Source organism: Gymnodraco acuticeps, unplaced genomic scaffold, assembly GCF_902827175.1.
Source record: "Gymnodraco acuticeps unplaced genomic scaffold, fGymAcu1.1, whole genome shotgun sequence".
NCBI classification, from domain to species: domain Eukaryota; kingdom Metazoa; phylum Chordata; class Actinopteri; order Perciformes; family Bathydraconidae; genus Gymnodraco; species Gymnodraco acuticeps.
This window is the reverse complement of record NW_022990940.1, coordinates 2345364-2364200: the sequence shown is the minus strand read 5'-3', so window position 1 is coordinate 2364200 and position 18837 is coordinate 2345364. Positions and strand designations below refer to the sequence as shown.

Below are 18837 nucleotides of genomic sequence, written 5' to 3'. Positions count from 1 at the left end.
AATGGAATGAATCAACATTGTTATGAACATTTTATTTTCAATTGTGTGAGAATAACATGTTAGTAGCAAGTGATTTTTGCAGTTGATCATTAATCATACAAGTCAGTATTTTAAGCTAACCAGCATTTGCAATCAACAAAATGCGTTTGGTTTGTATTTCAACAAAAAAATGAAATCATACACAAGTCTAGCTGCAAAAAAATAAGAATATAAAATAGCCAACTTAATTTTGAAGCATACTTTAAAATAACACATTGTTAATTTCTGAATATAAGCCATGTATTAAAATGAGCTATGACAAATATGTTCATTTAACTTGTGTGGTTTAGAATAAGAATATTAATTATACTCTGCATACATGTAAATATTGGAAAACCAAATCACCAAAATCTGCAAACTATCAAAACATTTAAATGCATTTAAAATAACTAATTTCCCAAAATATCATCATCAAGTAGCAGAAAAGCATTTAGAAAAGCAAACTGTTAAAAGAGTACTCAAACTGCATATGGACTGTTGTTAAAAACAGGTCTAGATTCATTTTTCTATGCTGTGTATTAAGATTTAGAATTGCTCAAGGTGGTACTGCTGGAGCTGAATGTGAAGCTGCTAGAGGAGTAATCCACACTTCCTCTACGAGATCCACTCCTGGAGCCAGCAAGGGAACCAGCCCTGGACCCGGAGCGAGATCCTGGGTTGGAGACATTGTAAGGGCTGCTGATTCCCTTGGAGGATATTGAGGAGGCCGGCAGCATCTTCATACCATTGCTTTCTTCCACCATGCAGCTGTCCATGGCTTGCTTGTAGGCGATCTTTAGTTTTGTCTTCGGGCATGTCAGGTTCTTCTGGTGGTTCCTTGTATCCTGAAGCTTCTGGGCCCCTTGACCATCCAGCCAACCTCTACGAATAGCCTCTTCAATGGTGATGCGACGTCTAGAGCCAGGCTCTATCAGGCCTCCTGTCAGGTACTGAAATTCTAAAAATCTCTGGCCAGCTTCATAGGGCAACCATGTCTCCTTCACTGCCTCTGCTGCGGACATCTTTCTTTTAGTCTTCACATCCTCAAAACCAACATAGGCTTTCTGGGCAGCTTTCAGCTTAGCACTCATGCTTTCGTCGATGATACTCTGATGGACAGCATCCTGCAGCGACAGTCTATCACCATTAGCAGGGTTGATAATACCTCCTGTGCATGCCTGGGCCTCCAGTAGCCTCTGTGCTGTAATAGTGTCAACTATACCTCTCCGGAGCCCTTCAGTCACAGTTACTTTCTCCAAGGTCTCTGTGTCGAATATAGCCCCCACAGGGCTGTGGTCATCAAACATTTCAGGGGGAGAAACAGTAATAACAACACTGTTGAAGCGTTTACGAACTGTGGGAGAAGATGGTGTGGCCTGGGTGGGATTGCTGCTGCAGGTGAATATGTCATCAACATTGCTGGCTGCAATGTGCATCTCTGTACTGCTGGTTCTGCTGGTGATTTGGTCAGCAAACTGTGTCAAGGTCAGCGTTCCAGCACGATACTGATTGATATATGTCTGATCAATGATACCGCGTTCCAGGCAGTCCTGGATGTCATACTGGGTGCCTGTTTTCCTATCCACGATCACCAAACGCTCAGAGCCATCAGACGCTGTGATAGTTATCTCCTCCCACTCACACTCCTGCTCCGACAAGTCCAGGAAAGTGTCATAGTCAATAAGCTCTCGGTGATAGGCCTCCCTCACTGACATCTCCAGGTTAGTTTCTGGGTCAACGATCACAACCCTCCTCTTGCGGAGGATATTGGTACGGCTCTCCTGTGACTTCTTGGCCTTCTTTTTGTCATTGATTGGCAGGAGAGTTAGGCCTGTTTTGGGATCTGTCATGCACCTGTCCTTCAGCTGAAGATATGTCAGGTTATCCTTAGTATTAGGGTCAAAAAAGCCTTTTGTGTCATCACCTTCATAAGTTAGGATCTCATTCATTTCCTCATCAAAGTATCCCCTTTTATAGGCAACAGCGATATCAATACGGTGGTTTTCTTTGGGGTCAATAATCCCACCGCTGGCGATTTGGGCTTCAAGAAGACGGATTCCATGACCTTTCTCAATAAGATCTTTGTCAATAGCCTCGAAGAGGGAGATTTTGTTTCCTGTGGATGGATCTTTGTATCCAGTTACTGCCTTCTCTGCAGATAACAGCTTATTCTTAAACTCTTTTCCTATCAGGCCTCTCTTTGCAGCCTCATCTACTGTCAAGAACAGATTGTTGACTGGATCAACAATGAAGCCAGAAGCAGCTTGGGCCTCAAGTAGTTCCAGGGTAGTTCCTCGCATGAGCAGGCCTTCCTTCATAGCCTGATAGAAAGGCATTATTCTGTCATTGGCCTCATCATAGATCCCTGCAATGCAGGAGGAGCCATAGAGATAGGACTTTAGATTCTCTTGAATTTCACTGCTGGTGAGGTCGCCTGCTTTAAACCTTGCCCAATCAATTTCACTCAGCAGTCCAGAGGAGTAGAGCTCTAAAATGGTGACATACCCTCTGATACCAGGGACTTTATCGGGCTGTTCTGGACCACTGAGCAGAAGCAAGCCAGAGACAGGTTCCACCTTGGCCTTCTTCCGAAGGTCATTATAGCTGATCTTCTTTGCTGTTGTAGGATCCAGGTAGCAGGTGGGGTCTTTGTTCAAAGCCCTGTAGAGCTCTTCATCAATAAGATTGCGATCCAAGGCCAGATCTTTGGGAAGGAACACACTCAGAACTGGGTCCAAAATGCCTCCAACAGAATCCTGAGCCTGGAGCAAGCGGATGGCTGTGACTTTGTCTACACGGCCCTGTTTGCAAGCCTGACCCACAGATAATAATTTGCCACTGTATGGATCTTTAAAACCTGTGCTGGCTGCTTCAGCTGTCAGCAAGGTGTCTCTGTCTGCTGTGTCTACAATCCCTCTTGAGCAGGCAGTATCCACAGGCATCTTTTCATTCAATGCTGGGTCCACTATGTAGCCTGTTGCAGCTTGAGCTTCAAGGAGCATGAGGGCGCTCTCTGGAGTGATGAGATCCTTGTTTTTCGCTTCAGTGAACGGCATTTTCCCTTGAGAACCTGCTTTCATGCCAGCAATAATGCCAGTGCCTTTAAGACTCAGCTGGATGTCCATGGCTACCTCATCCACTGTCTTCTTTCCATTTAGGAGCTGGTCCAGTGTGGTTTTAGTGATTATACCACAGTCACAAAGCTGGTGGGCTGTGACTTTGCGGCGTACCCCATCAAATATCAGCTTGGATGGATCGATTGTTGGGACATTTTCATTTGTCTGGGTCTGCCTGTTCAGAGTGCTGGGTCTCTGCTGCAGCCTCTGTATCTCTTTCTCCAGCGCCGCTCTCTTGAGAGCCAGGTCTGCTGCCTCCTTTTCAGAGATCGTCAGACGGCTCTTGTACCTCTCCTCAATACTCTTCAGCTCCCTCGTGAGCCTATCTATCTCATTCTTCAGGGAGATCCGGTCTCGATCAGCCTTGTCTCTGTCTGATTCAAACTTCCTAATGTGGCTTTCTCTCAACTCATACTGGCTCTTCATTTGGTTGAAATCCTTGAGGATACCATTATTTTCATCCTGAAGATGCTTTTTGTTGCGGAGCTCAGTATCTAGCGTGATCTTGATGCGGGTTAGCTCTTCTTCTGTGCGCTGATTACGATTCTTGTCCTGGTCCAGCAGTTTAAGCCTAGACAGCAAACTGTCCCTCTCCAGCAGCAGCTCACTGTATTGGCTTTGGGAACTATGCACCATCATGGATGTCTGCGAAGAGATAAGAAAACACGGTATTATTTCTGTAAAGAAAAGCCAAGAAATTATGCATGGCAAAACGCAGCATATGTAAAGAGCCACAACTCATTACGTGCTCTTCCTTGGCAGCATGTTGTAAGTGCTTATCTATTTAATTTGTGAGGCACCTGGCCAATTGTATCTCAACCAAATCAATATCGATTAAACTAATTGCTAATCTAAATAAATGTATTCAATTATATATCATCAATATATTATTATTATACATCGATTAGTATGCAGTAGTGATTATTATGTTTCGTACAACTGAGGTTGAACGGCAGAATGTACAATGAGAATGGGTGAACAACATGCATGTCTAAGAAAAAGCATTAGTAAGTGAGTGAATTCCAATAAAAAAATAAAATCATGTGCCCCTAATATAACAGGGCCACTTTGAAATACTCAGATTCAAAGCACCTAAAGCATTCATGCAAAAGCAGGACACAAATAGTTGAATTATGTGGGGTTGATCCATCAATGCTATCGAAAATACCTCAAGTGATTGCTTTTGGACTTTGTCTATTTCCATTTTAAGTTTTTCCCTCTCCCTGGTCAGGTCATTGATGAGGCCCTGGAGCTCCGCGGTCCTCCTGGAACTACTCTGAAGCTGGACATGCAAGGCTGAGATCTGAGAGGAAGTTTCTCCATCAATATCGTCTTTGTTAAGCTTCAGCTCATCCCTCTCCTGTTTCACTTTCCTCAGCTCCTCGTCCAACTTCAGTCTTTCCTTCGTCAGGTTCTGCGTCAGAGTCTTTAGCTTTTCAATCTCTGTAGTGAAGTTGTTAAGCTGGAGGCTCTTCTCCTCAATGGTCTTATACAGGTTCTCATTACGTTGGTTGAGCTCATCAATACGAGCCATTTCCTGTTGGAGTTTCTGTTTAAGTGACCTCAGGTCAGATGTGACAGCCGCCAGTTCCTGCTTGGTGACTTTATGCTCTCTCAGACTCTTGTCCAGAGCCTCCTGGAGGGCGTTGAGGTCCTGCGCATACTTCCTTCCACTGGTGGAAGTCTCTATCTGGATAGATTTCAGTGTGCTTATCGTGGTAGTGTGTTCTCTGCAAGTATGTGTCATCCTCTGCAACTCTGCCTCCATTCTCTTTCTACGTGTGAACTCTTCTTGGGTTGCTTTCTTTTGCTTCTCCACCTCAGCTTCCATTCCATCCAAAGAGCACTGAAGTTCCCGAATACGGCTCTGCAGCCTGGCAGAACTCTGCTCAACCTTGGCTTTCTCGCTGGTCTGCTTCTCCAGCTCTACCCGGGTGATGCGGATCTCCTGCTCAGACACTTTAAGTATATTTATGGACTCCAGGTAGGAGGCGTTCTTTGCCTTCAAATCTGCCTCAGCCTGTTTCAGGTGATTGATTTCCAAATCCAAGTTCCTCCTCTTCTTCACCTCCTCCTCCAGGTTAAATGTTAGAAGACTGATCTGCCTGGACTTTTCCTGAATGTTTTCGGTGGCCTCCTTTAGTTTGAGGTCATTGTCCCCTCCCTGTTGCATCAGTGTTCTCAGCTGAATCTCCAACTCACTGCGCACTCTTGTTTCTTGTACCAGCGAGGCCCTCTGCTGGCTGACCTCCTGCTCTGCTCTGCTCTTATGTTCTTCCATCTGATCAATGGAGTTCCTGAGCCTCCTCAGCTCCTCCTCTAGATCTCTCTTTTCAGCAGTGAGTCGGTCAACTTGCAGCCTCAGATCTGCTGTGTCTTCTTCTTTCTGCTGCTCGGTTTTCAGGATCGTGGTCTTGGTAACATGGATCTGTGTCTCGTATGTCTGCTTGAGTTCACTAAGCTCCTGTGTGTACTTTGTTCTTACCTTTGAGATATCGGATTCAGCGTTTCGTCGACGCAGCACTTCCTCATCTAACAGTATCTTCATCCTCTCCACTTCACGTTCTTTGTCCTTCACCGACTTTTCTAAATCAATCTTGCTCCAGTTGAGTTCTTCTAGCTCTTTCTGTCTGCGGCGAACGGCCCCCTCATACTCTTCTTGCTGGCTGGTGTAGCGCTCCTCTGCCAGTCTTCTCTTCCTCTTTTCTTCATCCAGCTCGTATTTAATTTGGATCAGTTGTTCATTAAGATCTCGAAGCTTGCTGTGTGTGCTCTCTAGGCTATCCTTGGTGGCATTAACATGCATCGTGTGGGTCACCTTAATCTCTTCCATAGAAATTAGCTTCTCCTGTGATTGAGAGAGCTCCAGCTTTAAGCGGGCCATAGCCTCCTCCAGAGACTTGTTTTTCTGATTATGGCCCTGGATTTCGTCCTTCAGACGCCTCAGTTCCTCCTCTAACATATCTATCTTTGTGTTCCTGATCTGTAGAGAGAGCATTGAAAAAACAGGAAGAGCGTCAGTGACTTCTTTTATATTTTTAAAACCAACTTATTTGTTCACATATATTAATTTGATCATACTATTTATTTTACTAAGATAATAATATTGACTTGACTCAATGTCTTTAATGGCATCTTACAAATCGGAAACCTACCTTCAGCTCCTCCATGTTCTTCAGGAGCTCCCCCAGGAACTTGTAGTAGTCACTTGAGCGGGTCAGTAGCTCGATGTAGTTGGACTGGAGGCCAGATGCCTGTTGGGAGTCAAAATAAGAGGATTAAAAAAAGATCATTTGTTAAATAAATACCAGTGATATCATTAAATAATATATGCAATTATGGGATTAACCTTAAATAGGTTGTATTGCATAAGCTTAAAATACAAAGGCAATAATCATTGTTTAATTGAAATTTGACAAACAGAAGATGAACACAATATCTAACTGAAAATTGGTTTCATATGACGTAATGGAGGGACTCAAACCTCTTGTCTGACCACAGAAGCGGGGGACCGCAGCATTATCCTCTTGATAGGAATGTTAAGCAGTGTTTCCAGGCCTGAACTGTAGGAAGCCAGCTGCAGCTCATAGTCCTGAAAACCCATAACACAACATGGACTTCATTATTTTGCACCACAATCTCTTTCCTGTATTTAAAAATAATATTAAATAAACAAATGGGGGAGATTTATTGACCACCTACCTTTATGGAGGACGCACAGGTGTCTGCGTTTTTCTGCATAACCTCTACTTTCTCCTTCTTTCCTTTTATTTCAGTGTGAAGAGCCTGTGCAGTGAGCAAAAGGTGGCATTACATTGACTGATTTAACACAACACTGTCCAGACTGTGACTCTTCTAAGAGAGCTATTACTTTATCAGACAATAATATACATTAATTATATTATAACAAGTGGTACCTAAATTAATAAATATATTTGGTTAATATAGTAAGTTAACTTTTATGTGTTTTCAAACTTTTCTTTTGCTGTTGTACAATGTAAAAAATCTACACCTACACAAATGCTCAAGCTGTCTCAATTAAAATGGATGGGTGGATATTTCCAATACGAAATCAAATCAGTTCAAATGTCATTATTGATTACAATTTATTGGTATAAAGAAGACGTGCCTTCTGTTGGTTAAGGTGGTCCATTAGAGTCTGGACGTCGTTGAGCTTAACCGTCTGAAGGGTGTCCTGTCGCTTCCTGGTATTGTTGATCCACTGCTCCAGGAGATTGCTGCTCTGCTGATAATGTTGCAGCTGTTTCTCCTGCTTCTCCAAATCCCACACTCTGAGGAGGAAAGAGTAGGAGGCAGGGGAAGGGATGAAGGGATATTTTTAGTGCTGTTACTAGCAATGACGGAGGGAGGATGTGAAGAAATATTCACAGGTATTAAAGAAATGTGTGTAAATGCATAAACTATGTACCTGCTGTCAATCTGGGTTTGGATGCGGCGCCAGCGGTCGGACATCTGGCCCACCTGGTCTGAGTACCTGGCCAAGTCTACGTCACACTTGTGGTAGGGCTCAGTGATTTGACCATTCCAGTGCACTGCCCTACTCAGGTCAGATTCCATTGCCGTCAGAAGGTTTCTTTTTTGATCCAGATCGCTTTTCATTTGCTTGAATAGAAAATCACAAAGTGGATTTTAAATGTCCACAATAATGATAATAATAATAATTATAAAGTATTTTTTACATCAAGAGGTGTTTAATCTGACAATATGGACATGATTTGATGAGAATCTTACATTTTGTTACTTTTGGAAAAGGTATTAAGTTTGCTAACTAAAGTAAAAAATGGCAATGTTGTAATATTAAAATAATCCAATAAAAGTAACATTTCTGCATTGAAAATGTCCTTTTAAGTAAAAAATACAAAAGTATCATTGGCAAAAGGCCTCAAAAGTACTCATAATGCAGAACAATTGGCCAGAATAACAAGTTCCATCTGACTTGTAGCGGAGCAGAAGTATAAAGCGACATTACATTTGAATACTCAAGTATAAGTAACTCAAATCTGTATTGAAGTAGAATACTTATTTCAGTACTTCATTATTAAAATACATATCTATAAAAAGTGTATCAAACCTTCAGTGTGCTCCGATAGTTTTCCACCTCTTCGAGGTCCAGAGAGGAGGTCTCCTTCTCTGTCAGCCGGGCCTCGTGGACTTTAATGATGTCTTCAGCCTGAAGGAGGCTTTGGAGAAAAGCCTGAACAGCTGACATCCTGTCAAAGACACAAAGCCTTCATGTTAAATGCACTGGTTCTTGCAGATCACTTTCAAAGCCTTTAATGAGAGAACAAAGTGAGTTTTATCAATAATTTATTAACATAAAAAGAAAAGAAAAGTGATGTGATGTGTGTGAAATGTACCTTTCAAAGTAGGCAGGGTAGAGAGCCTGCAGGCCACCCAGTTTTTGGTTGATGATTTTCAGTTCAGAGTGGAGGAACTTGGCTTGCTCAGATTCTTGAGGTATCCCCTCCAGTTGTTTAAGAATCTTTTCTCTGAGTCGCATGTACTCATCATGAATGGAGTCCAATTCTTGGTGCACAATCTGGATTTCAATATTGTATGATAATTAACATTTAGCATAATCAGTTGTTTTATAATGTATCGTGTGTTACCTATATTTTGCAAGTGTTTTCAAGCAAAGAGCATCTCACTTATAATTAGACTGAACTGTAAGAAAAGATACACACCTCTAGCTTCTCGATGTGCACTGAGCTCTCGTGCACGCTGTTCTCCCCCAGGCGAATGTGAAGATGGCTGGTGACCCCCGACTCAGCCAGCTCCAGCCTGCGATGAATATCTTGCAGATTTCTGAGCAGGACGACGCTGAGGGAAGAACTGGTTGTGGGAGGCGGGGGTGTGACCGGGGGTATGACCGGGGATGTGACCATGGGGAGAATTGTTTCGGGAATCGCGGCAGGAGTCCCTTTATTGGTTGCAGGAAAATGTGAAGAATGTCAATGTATAGTGGAAAGAAACAGAAGTACTTTTGCACATTTAGTGGCCTGACAATTTAAGAGGAAGATAAGGATATTTGACACTTACTGGAACCAACCATTGTATCATAGTGGGCCTGGGTTTTATCAAAGTTGTCCTGGATATTTTTCTTTTCTTCTTCCCCAAACATCTCAGAACCTTGGCTGGTACGCAAGAACTCTTGGTAATGACTCTCCAGTCTTTTGAAGATACTGCGGTACTCATCGGGTCGCATCTTAGACAGCTGCAAGACAATGGACAGGGGTCAGGTTAAGGAAAAGACACAGGAAGTGAGCAGACTTCTGCAAACCGTGTTTCAGATAGGATGGAAACCTGGTTTTATCTAGCTTTGCTTGGTATAAAAACAGTTAAGCTATTATAAAACAGTAAAACTGGGAATTAGTTTAATAAAGAAGCTAATTTACATATTTTATAGCATTGGAAAGTTCAATCTAGTCAGAAGTAATTCTCAAACTTGTGATGTCATCAAGTATAAGTCTAGAGCTGAACATTTGCTTTCCTTTTTATACTAAAATGAGCTTTTTATATATATATATATATATATATATATATATATATATATATATATAGAAGATATAGAAGATCCAGACTTTATACTTGATAACATTACATTACATGTCGCTTTTATCCAAAGCGACTTACATACTCAATACTGTGGACAATCCCCACAGGAGCAATAGGGTTGAAGTGTCTTGCCCAGGGACACAACGACATGCTGACTGCAGTGGGGTTTGAACCTGTGACCCCCTGATCCGAACACCAAGGCTCTATCCAATGCGCCATACGCCTCCCTACGTTTATGTTTTAGCCCTTTCTCTAGTTTTTAGATTTGAGAGAGAGATGTTAGTGTAGTTGCCCTTTAAGTGTATTGCCTTCGTTGTGATATCTCACCATGCTGGAAGTGAGGGAGTTGATGTAAGTCATGTCTTTGAGGCAGTATTGCCATGCGATGAGACTCTTGATGTTGATGTAGATCTGATTCCAGAGGTTCATGATGGCTTCATAATACTGCTCATACCTAGAAAAACCACAAGCCATTCAAATCAAACACTATATAATAAACATTATGATATATTGTCATAGTAATTTTAACAGATTGCTAACTCGTTTCTTTGCTAATTAAAACCTTTAAGAACATATTGAACAACAACATATGCATAGTCATCCCAAAAGGGAAGCTTTTTCCATTTATTTCAAATATAGTTATTAAAGGGAAAAAAACTCTAACCAGGGCTTTTTCAGACCTACATTGGCGTACATTTACTGGATGGTTCTTACTTGCTGGCAAGGCCAATGCTGAGAGGGTTTGGTGGGGGGATCAGCAGACACACAGAGGGAACCAACATGTCCAGACCTCCAGGTCCAGTCACAAGCCACTTGCTGCGCTGCGAGTTATCCTTCAGGATGCCCTCATTCCCTTTCAAAATCCCGATCTGAAGCACAAAACAGAAAATCCCAACTGAGAAAATGCTGATTTATTCCTGTAATGCTCCACTTATTACTCTGGGTCTCAGTGTGGGTGTGTATTTGTGTGTGAGATAGAGAAAGAATATCCCACCTGGTCTTGTTTAAAGTCACATATGGCCTCGACCATGACGGGGCTGCTGCTCTTCTCCTCTGGGTTACGAGGTTTCAGCCTGATAATGCTCTTAGATTTGTTAACCAGACTGTGGACCTGCCTCTTATTGTCGACGACTCGCTCCTTCTCTTTCTGTAAACATGCAAACATCACATCTGTGTTATTAACGGAGCCACTGTACACGGCAACTGTAAACCAAAGTTCAAAACGTGAATTCAGACAACAAACTGCAGACACAATGCACAGGAATTCCATTGTGTCGTTTAAGAAACTGGTGGTTTAAACCCAAATGATTTGACAGAACAAATAGTTGAGCATGCTTTGTACTTCACACCAGCAGGAAAATGGTAATCTAGATGTTTAAATGTATAGTGATACCTCCAGGTTTCTCAGGAGCTCAGTGAGGGTATCCAGTGAGGTGTTCTTGTCGCAGGTAAACTTGCTTCGGATAGTCTCGTGCTCCTTCTGCAGCTTTGCAGCGGTCTCATTGGCCTCCTTGAAAAACTGAAGAGGGCAGCAAAAAGCTTTAATTAGTAATCACACTAACAGACCAGCAGGGCATTCTTTCATACCAGCTGGAACAGGATTGAGCACGTACTTGGCTGTAGGCAGCATTCTCCTTCAAGTGAACATGGATACACTTGGTGATCTGGAGAAGCCAGCTCCACTGGGTCTGTAAGGTGTCCATGTAGGCCTGTTGGCACACACAGTTGTCAGTGCATAGCACATTTTTTCTTTATAATGATGGAATACCCAGAATAAAATAAAACACCTTACTTCAATTTTATCTGAGGCAGGGTGGTTGTTGTTCAGGAGTCCATCCGCTTTCAGCTTCAGCTTGTTTAGGTCCTTCTCTTTCTCCTCCAGATCCCCCATCAGCTCCTGTCAGGAGAACAGGAAGTAAGGGACCAAGACATACAGAACATACTTAAAGGTCCCATGACATGCTTTTCCGGTTATTACCCGTCCCCTTGTGTGTTATGAAGGTTTTTATGCATGTAAACGGTGTGCAGAGTCAAAACCCTCAAAGTACACCCTGTAGCGAGTAAAACTCTAACACAGAAAATACCTCCCCAAAACGCCTCGTTGGAGATACGTCACTGTCCATTGATTCTTCCGGGTAACTCATGATGTCATGCGTTACCCGGAACCAAATGGACCAATCCGTGGAGCCGTTATGTTACGTCCGCGGAGCCGTTACGTTAAGCCCGCGCTGATTGGTCCAAATTGACCAATCCACGGACTTCCTCACACACTCAGTGCATGCAGCTCTGCTGATCTCTCCTCTCGGGCTGCAGGCTGATAACAGACAGTTGGAATCGCGGCGAAATTCTCGCTGCAGACCCATTCTCACAGCGTTTATCAACCTTTTTCTTACTCAATATCAAGCCACACTTATTGTTTTTACTTCGGCTGTGACTTTGTGTGTGCTCAGGATGAGTTTGGCTGTGTTTCGCTGTGTATCGCTAAACAAGGAAACCACACCTCCACGGAGCTCAGCTCGATTCACAACGTCCCAACCAATCAGAGCACACTGTGCTCACAGGGAGGGTGGGGGCTGGAGCTATTGGAGCTACAACGAGCCGTTAAAGGCAGAGAGTGAAATTCAGTGAATACATATAGTTTACAGAGAGATGCTGTATGAGAAACCAAAGTGATTTTGGAAAATTGCACAATATAAATCTATTCTAATAGACCTCAACAATGGAATTATGATCAGTGGAAATGGCCATGACATGGGACCTTTAACTACGATTGTAATGATAGAAACACCAAACCAGGAGAAAAGAGGGGTTCAGATAGAAAGTCTTACCGAGTAGCTCTCTTGCTTTTTTGGGATATAGTGGTCGATGTTCTTATCTCCCCAGTCAAACATAAGCTCTTCCTCCTCTCTCTCATTCACCCACATGATGGCTCTGGAGATGTCATTGATGATGCCCAGAAGGTCTCGCAGCTGATCCGCACGGTTGTGGGACATTTTCTGAGACAGACAGGAATATGTATTTTTTTTAAAAAAAGGATTTTGACAAACTATAAAAAACATCTTTGTAAAATAGTTTGGTTTTACCTGCAGGCTTTCCCATTCTTGTTCCATGATTGCCAGGTTGTACTTGTCCCCCCTCAAGTTCTGAAGAAAGATATTGTGTTTGTTTCTCAGTCTTGAATAAGATTACAAAACTGTTGTACACATGATACACAGTCAAAAATCGTACTTAACAAATAAGATATCTAAAGAATCCGGTCCAAACAACCACTTACCAGATCATCTCTGGCACGGTCTACTTCCTGGCTCTTCTGTAAAGAGCTGTGGGTTCTGCTGTGGCTTGTGATTTGTTTTTCTATGGTTTCGGAGTCATCTCCATATGGAGCGGTCTCAATCATGCGCTATAAGACCCAGAATCACAGTTTATTACTTTATAATGCAATAAGTGCTGCACACAATTACAATATCAAAATCTACTTCAATTGACATGGCATTTAGTTGGAACATTACTGTACAATGGTTTATGAAATACCAGTACTGCATACATACAAGTTTGAATAAATAATTAATGAATTACCAACAATGAATAATCGATCCACTGATGCTTTCTGGACTCCCTTCCGATAGATTTTTAACCTCTAAAAATGTGTCACCAATGCGTTGTTTCCTTTTTTAAATGATGCAGTGTTTGTGCAATAGACAGATAAACGAACTGCTGCAAAATGTCAATCAGTGCAAAGGTGTGGGTGTGGTTCATGTGTATTTAAGGGTTTTTGAAAAATGCACAGAGGACTTATCTTTATCCGCTTTAGCGTAAAAAGGCAATGCTTTTTAGTAAGATCAACTAAGAAATAACACAGTGAGCTCTCTTTATTCTTTAAGGCAACCTAATTGTTAGTCTCAACACTATTCTCCCTGACTTTTATTCCCTGACGTATTTCACCTCTTTGTCCTCCAGGTGTCAGCATTTACATTGGTTGTCAAGCAGGAAACTATCCCAACTATTCCCCCCTTGTTAGCAACCTTTCAGCTTTGATAAGAGCTCTGCCAGAAAAAAACAACCTCAGCCAGTCCCTGCTTTTCACTTACATGTTTTCACTCTCAAAGCTTTGTTCTCTAACCACTCCCGAAAAGGGAGTGGTTAGAGAACAAAGCATGACTGCTTGGCTGAAGCTACACACACTTTCTCTGTTAAGAGACTGACAGCAGAACAGCTAATGTCTATAGTAGAAAGGTCAACAAAAGTGGACTGTATGTAGGTACACCAAGGCAAATTCCTCGTATGTGTTAACCTACTTGGCAATAAACCCGTTTCTAATTGTGATGACTGGAAGTACATAAAGAGAGGGGGGGGAATGTAAGCAGTAGGTCATCAAGTGCTGTTTCCAGTGTTCTAGTTTAAACAAAGGAGTTTAAAGTATTAACTGAGACAGAAAAATATGCAAAGAAGTATTTCTAAATCTCACGACCGGAAGGGGGGGCTGAATGATGAAACAGGGTGAGGCTTGAAGTGGTGACAGAACAACAGGGTGTGTTTTTTGGGTGGGTTGAGGATTGGGGAGGTAGAGAATAGACGGGCGTTTTCCTATGAGCATGTCAAAGTTGTGCTGACCTGCCCTATCCCACTCGTTGGGAAGTGTCACAATTCACACTGCTTTACTTCTACTTTTCTTTTGGCTCCCGCAGCTCCTTTATCACTATATATCACCGCTCTCTGTTTCTGCCTTCCTCTCTGGCGTCTCTTTCTGAAATGGCAGAACTCTTTGTTTCAATCCTCCTTCACCCCCCCCCCCCCCCTGGCCTCTTTCACTCACGGATCAGGTTTTGGCAGCATGTCCAGATGGTTTCAGTTACAGGAGGTCAGAATAAGTGATAGTGTAAGTGCATCCCCCTCCTTTCTGTCATCCTCACTTCACATCAAAAATGGTGCTACGCATTCAGGCATGAACACACATGCAGGTGCTACTTTTCATTCTGCCAAACCGGTTATAATACTATTGGACAAAGTGTTTTGTGCGTAGGGTGCCATCAAGTTCACTCTTACTAGTGACTAATCTGTATCATTTAGTGAAAACAAGTAATTACAACTCTTTTTAACATGAAATGCATTATATTATATATATTGTGTAAAGGGTTTAGTCCATTAAAGGGGAACACAGATGATTAATAATTACACTTTTATCCTGTATTTCATCATTTTATATTTGATTCTACAAATATATATATAGTGATGTGTTTTGATGAGGAATATTATCATAAAATGTATTTCAATCGTATTACCCACATTTGTTTTGATTGAGATCTTAGATGTCTCTAATGAATGTAGTGCTCACCTTTTGCTGAGAAATCCAGGCGATGGCGTCATTAAAGATCCTCCCCCCTTCCTGGGAACCCGCGCTGCTTTTTCTCCGTCTGATTGTCGTCACACTACTGCCTAGTTGCTGTTGCATAGCACCATGCATGTGCTGGAAATGTTCTACGCTGTTGTTGCAGAAAAAAAAGGAATATTTGTGAATCTTCCAGAGGGCACACTGAGCCATGAACATCAAAGACATCTGCTGGGCAAATACAGCTGAAAACAATATTGAGAAGGCAACTCCTCAAAATACTTTGTCTTTAAAAGCTTCCATTACAGAATGAAATTCAGATTATCCTGTAAACCCTCAAATACTAGAATATTGTATCTACTAACCTTTGGTAGGTAATATGTATTCATGAATGTATGCATGCAGTGGCAAAAAAAAAGACAGCAAACTATCACGCTGCATCTTATCTTACTTTCCAAAGATGTCATTAGGTATACGCATTTGCTGCAGGTCCCTGCCACAGACCATCATCTGCTCCATGGTTTCTGCAGCCATCATCAACAGCTTGTCTGCCTCTGCAGCTTGACCCCCCTATAGAATCACACAGTACAGACACTAAGCTCTTTACTCCTGCCAAATTATACTTCACTTGAATCGTTGTGGATGATATTATCTGTTTTTAAAATCATATCTGATGATAAAGCATTGCCATGTTGCTGCATGAAGAGAACACCTTATAACAATTAGTGAAAACACACACTTGAGTTGAGTTCAGTGTAATCTGTATGCTTCACTTACACCCTGGAGAATCCTTTCGGCCCTCTGCATGAAGCTCTGGCACTGGTTTGTCAGGTACAGAGCTTTTTGCTGAATTGCCTGTGCACTACACATGGGAAAAAAACAAAACAACACATTTTCAGAGTTTGTAATATAACTTAAAAAAAATATCAATGTAAAAAGCATATTTAAAAAATAAGTTTTATACACAGTTACTATACTATACTATATACTTACTATAAATATGTTAGAGGTTTTAATGAAAAAACTGCGTGACAACAGGACATTTCTGGTGAGGAATAATCATTTTCAAAATCATAAACTTGCAGTTTAATCCTTAAACAATTTTTTTAACAGACAAGGAAAAGGTCATCAAAAGTTTGCCAATACAAAAAATGAACAAACTCTTGACTCTCTCTCTTTAAAAAGATTGCAACTCCCCCATTCATGTTTTACTTTACCTTTGTTCACCATAAGTTAAGCATTAAGAATATTTTTTTATATAAGGAAATAGTTTGTACAGCAAGGACATTGTTTGAAAAGCTCTGTCACAGAAATCATCACAAACATTAGCAGTCACATCATAATGAATGACTGAACTGGAAGACATTCAAGGGGCATATGCACGTAGGCTATTTCCTATATGGAATATTTGGCAATCAATCAAGATTGATACAACAATGATTACTTTGAAACGAAAGACAAACTAGGGAAATTACGTTCTTAGCAATGTAGGTCAACATGGATCTTGTTTAGATTTTGGACAAATAAAATACTTGGCTCGACAGCTACAGATGAGCTAGCAGTGTTAATGGAACCTATTTGATTACATTTCTTAATCTTAAAGGTGGGGTAGGTAATTTTGGAGAAACCAGCTCGAGTGCGCTAGAATTTTAAAATACACAGCCGGAAAAAAAATCTTCCACTTCCTTACAGAGCCCCTCCTCCAACACACACGAACGCGCACATGACCAATGAGGGCACGAGATAAGTTTGTGCACAGATGGAAGGCTGACAGGCAGGTAGGCCATCCAGTTATTTTAGCCGGGCCGGCTAAAATTATTGGACGTGCTTTTTACAGTACTACGGCTTCCACAGATGACGTTTTTTAATGGATTTATTGTCAAAGCATTTAATATTCATTGCTATCGGGATGTTAAGAGCATTCCATGGAATATAACAAAAAGTGTATCTCGAGCCGGTTTCTCAAACGTACCTACCCCACCTTTAATGGTGCCAATAAAAATAACATTATCGATTAAACATTCCCAAATGGGGTTTATGGCTTTAGCTACATGGACGCGGATGACAAAACATGTATTAATAATGAATGTGTAGTTTATGGTTCAGCGATTTGGAAGCTGGGAAAAAAATTATTTAACGACATGTAAAGGCTTATTAAAGCAAAACCTCAGGCAACAGGTGATTTCTTACCTCATTCCCCCACCTGCCGCCCCCATGCTAACGGCCATATTCGATCCCCCGGCCCCGTGCAAGGAGGTCCTGGAGTAGGCGTAGGTGTATCCGCCGTCCCCCGGTGGGTATTCTCCTTGGAAGCCGTTTCCCCCGGCTAACATGTCGTTTCTGAAACTTGCATTCGCCAAATCCTGTCTCGAATTACTCCTCGGGCCCAAGGTGGGCAATTTCGTATTAGAGCCGTACATACTCATGTTTGCGAAGTTAGTTTGAACAAAGTCTTAAAATGTCGGTGTGCTGTGTCGTACACACAGAGGACATACCGCGCTCCCCTCCTGTCTCCTGTTGCGCAGATAATGCTCTGCTCTGTGTGAATGGACGGAAGCTGGCCGCTTTTGCACAGAAACCACACCTTGCTATGTTTACGAAACACTCCTGGCACCCTCTGGTCTGTGTGGGAAGATTATTGCTCGGGCTGTCTTTTCGTTCTTCTAAAAAGTTGTTAAGTATGTCGTAATCACAACTTTTGATTTCAACATGCATACATGAAACAAAATGTGTTTAACTTTGAGTAAGCTAATAGACTTTCCTGGGGGAAATGAATAAAAGCCTATGAGATGGGCTACTTAGCCACTGTTCTTCAAACTAGAACTCTATGATGATGATAATGATGAATTTGAGACAGGTATTGGTTAGGTGTACTTCATACTGTTGTTTACATTTTTATTTCTATTTACTTTTAAGTCTAATTAGATAAAACATGTTTTTCTCAGTTGTAGCTTGTTTGTAATTGTATCTTCTTGACTGCATCAAAAGAACATTTTGCCTTTCCTGTTGATGATTGAACGTAATGTTTTTTAAATGTTTACTGGACTGTCTAATTTGTCAATGAATAACAGTTGGACATTAGCCTCCACTGTGATATATCCATCTCTACATTTTTCATGTAATAAATACAAAAATAAAAATAACTTATTCTTAAAGACTGCCGGTCTTTTTATAGATGTTTAGTTATCACTTAATCTTACTTATAGCCCCTATGAAGACTTGTTCTAAATTCATGATGTGATTTTTGTTTGGATTTAAGATTCAAACTATGGTTTCTTGCTATTTTTTGACCTGCTTTCCTTTATTCAAACCCTGGCAAGTAATAGTGCTGTTTATAAACAGTTTACGATAATTGAAAAATACAGCAGCCGGCCCATTAAATCCTCAGCAGAGTCAGTAGAGATAGTGGTTGTGCAAAGAATTTCTCATCCATGGTTTAACATTCTTGAGGTCAGAAGGAGTCCATTTGATTGATGCGTGTTTGGTGTCTCTGCTTGAAGCTGACAAAGAAGTAACACCAAGTTCACTAAGTATTTATTTTATGTTTATCTCCATTCCTCTGCACACACACACACACACACACACACACACACACACACACACACACCACAGGTGGTTTATGTTTGTTCAATATATACAACCCAAATACACATATCAAAATGTAAAAATCACTGTTGGACATCATTTGGAAAGTGGAAGGGAGTGAAGGCAGTTCCAGAAAATTAAAAGTCTGAAAATAAAACGTAACTTGAGTGGGATTGTATTTCCCATCACATTTTGGTAGATAACAAATATATGAAA

General features: G+C 41.5%; 1 protein-coding gene across 1 annotated transcript; it reads right to left on the bottom strand.

The window, feature by feature from the left end:
- Nucleotides 1-17: 17 nt before the first annotated feature.
- Nucleotides 18-17462, bottom strand: LOC117558421 (desmoplakin-like). Its single transcript, XM_034234616.1, has 24 exons — nucleotides 17227-17462; nucleotides 15814-15898; nucleotides 15488-15606; nucleotides 15043-15190; nucleotides 12985-13110; nucleotides 12794-12853; nucleotides 12539-12706; nucleotides 11503-11607; nucleotides 11324-11419; nucleotides 11104-11229; nucleotides 10705-10857; nucleotides 10425-10579; nucleotides 10038-10164; nucleotides 9195-9369; nucleotides 8840-9075; nucleotides 8513-8694; nucleotides 8227-8365; nucleotides 7564-7757; nucleotides 7264-7426; nucleotides 6837-6920; nucleotides 6619-6726; nucleotides 6290-6388; nucleotides 4303-6117; nucleotides 18-3779 (listed from the first exon to the last, which is right to left on the bottom strand). Exons 1-24 carry the CDS (start codon nucleotides 17460-17462, stop codon nucleotides 558-560), a joined length of 8121 nt encoding a protein of 2706 aa, XP_034090507.1. The 3' UTR covers nucleotides 18-557.
- Nucleotides 17463-18837: the final 1375 nt, after the last annotated feature.

Bases quoted from the DNA above. Each gene is read 5' to 3' on its own strand.
- LOC117558421 (XM_034234616.1), bottom strand. From the start codon at position 17,462: ATGAGTATGTACGGCTCTAATACGAAATTGCCCACCTTGGGCCCGAGG. The intron at 8,695-8,839 runs GTGTGTATCTTT...ATTGAAATCCAG, and splicing joins TGCACATCGAGAAGCTAGAG to ATTGTGCACCAAGAATTGGA. The intron at 3,780-4,302 runs GTATTTTCGATA...ATCTCTTCGCAG, and splicing joins TCCAAAAGCAATCACTTGAG to ACATCCATGATGGTGCATAG.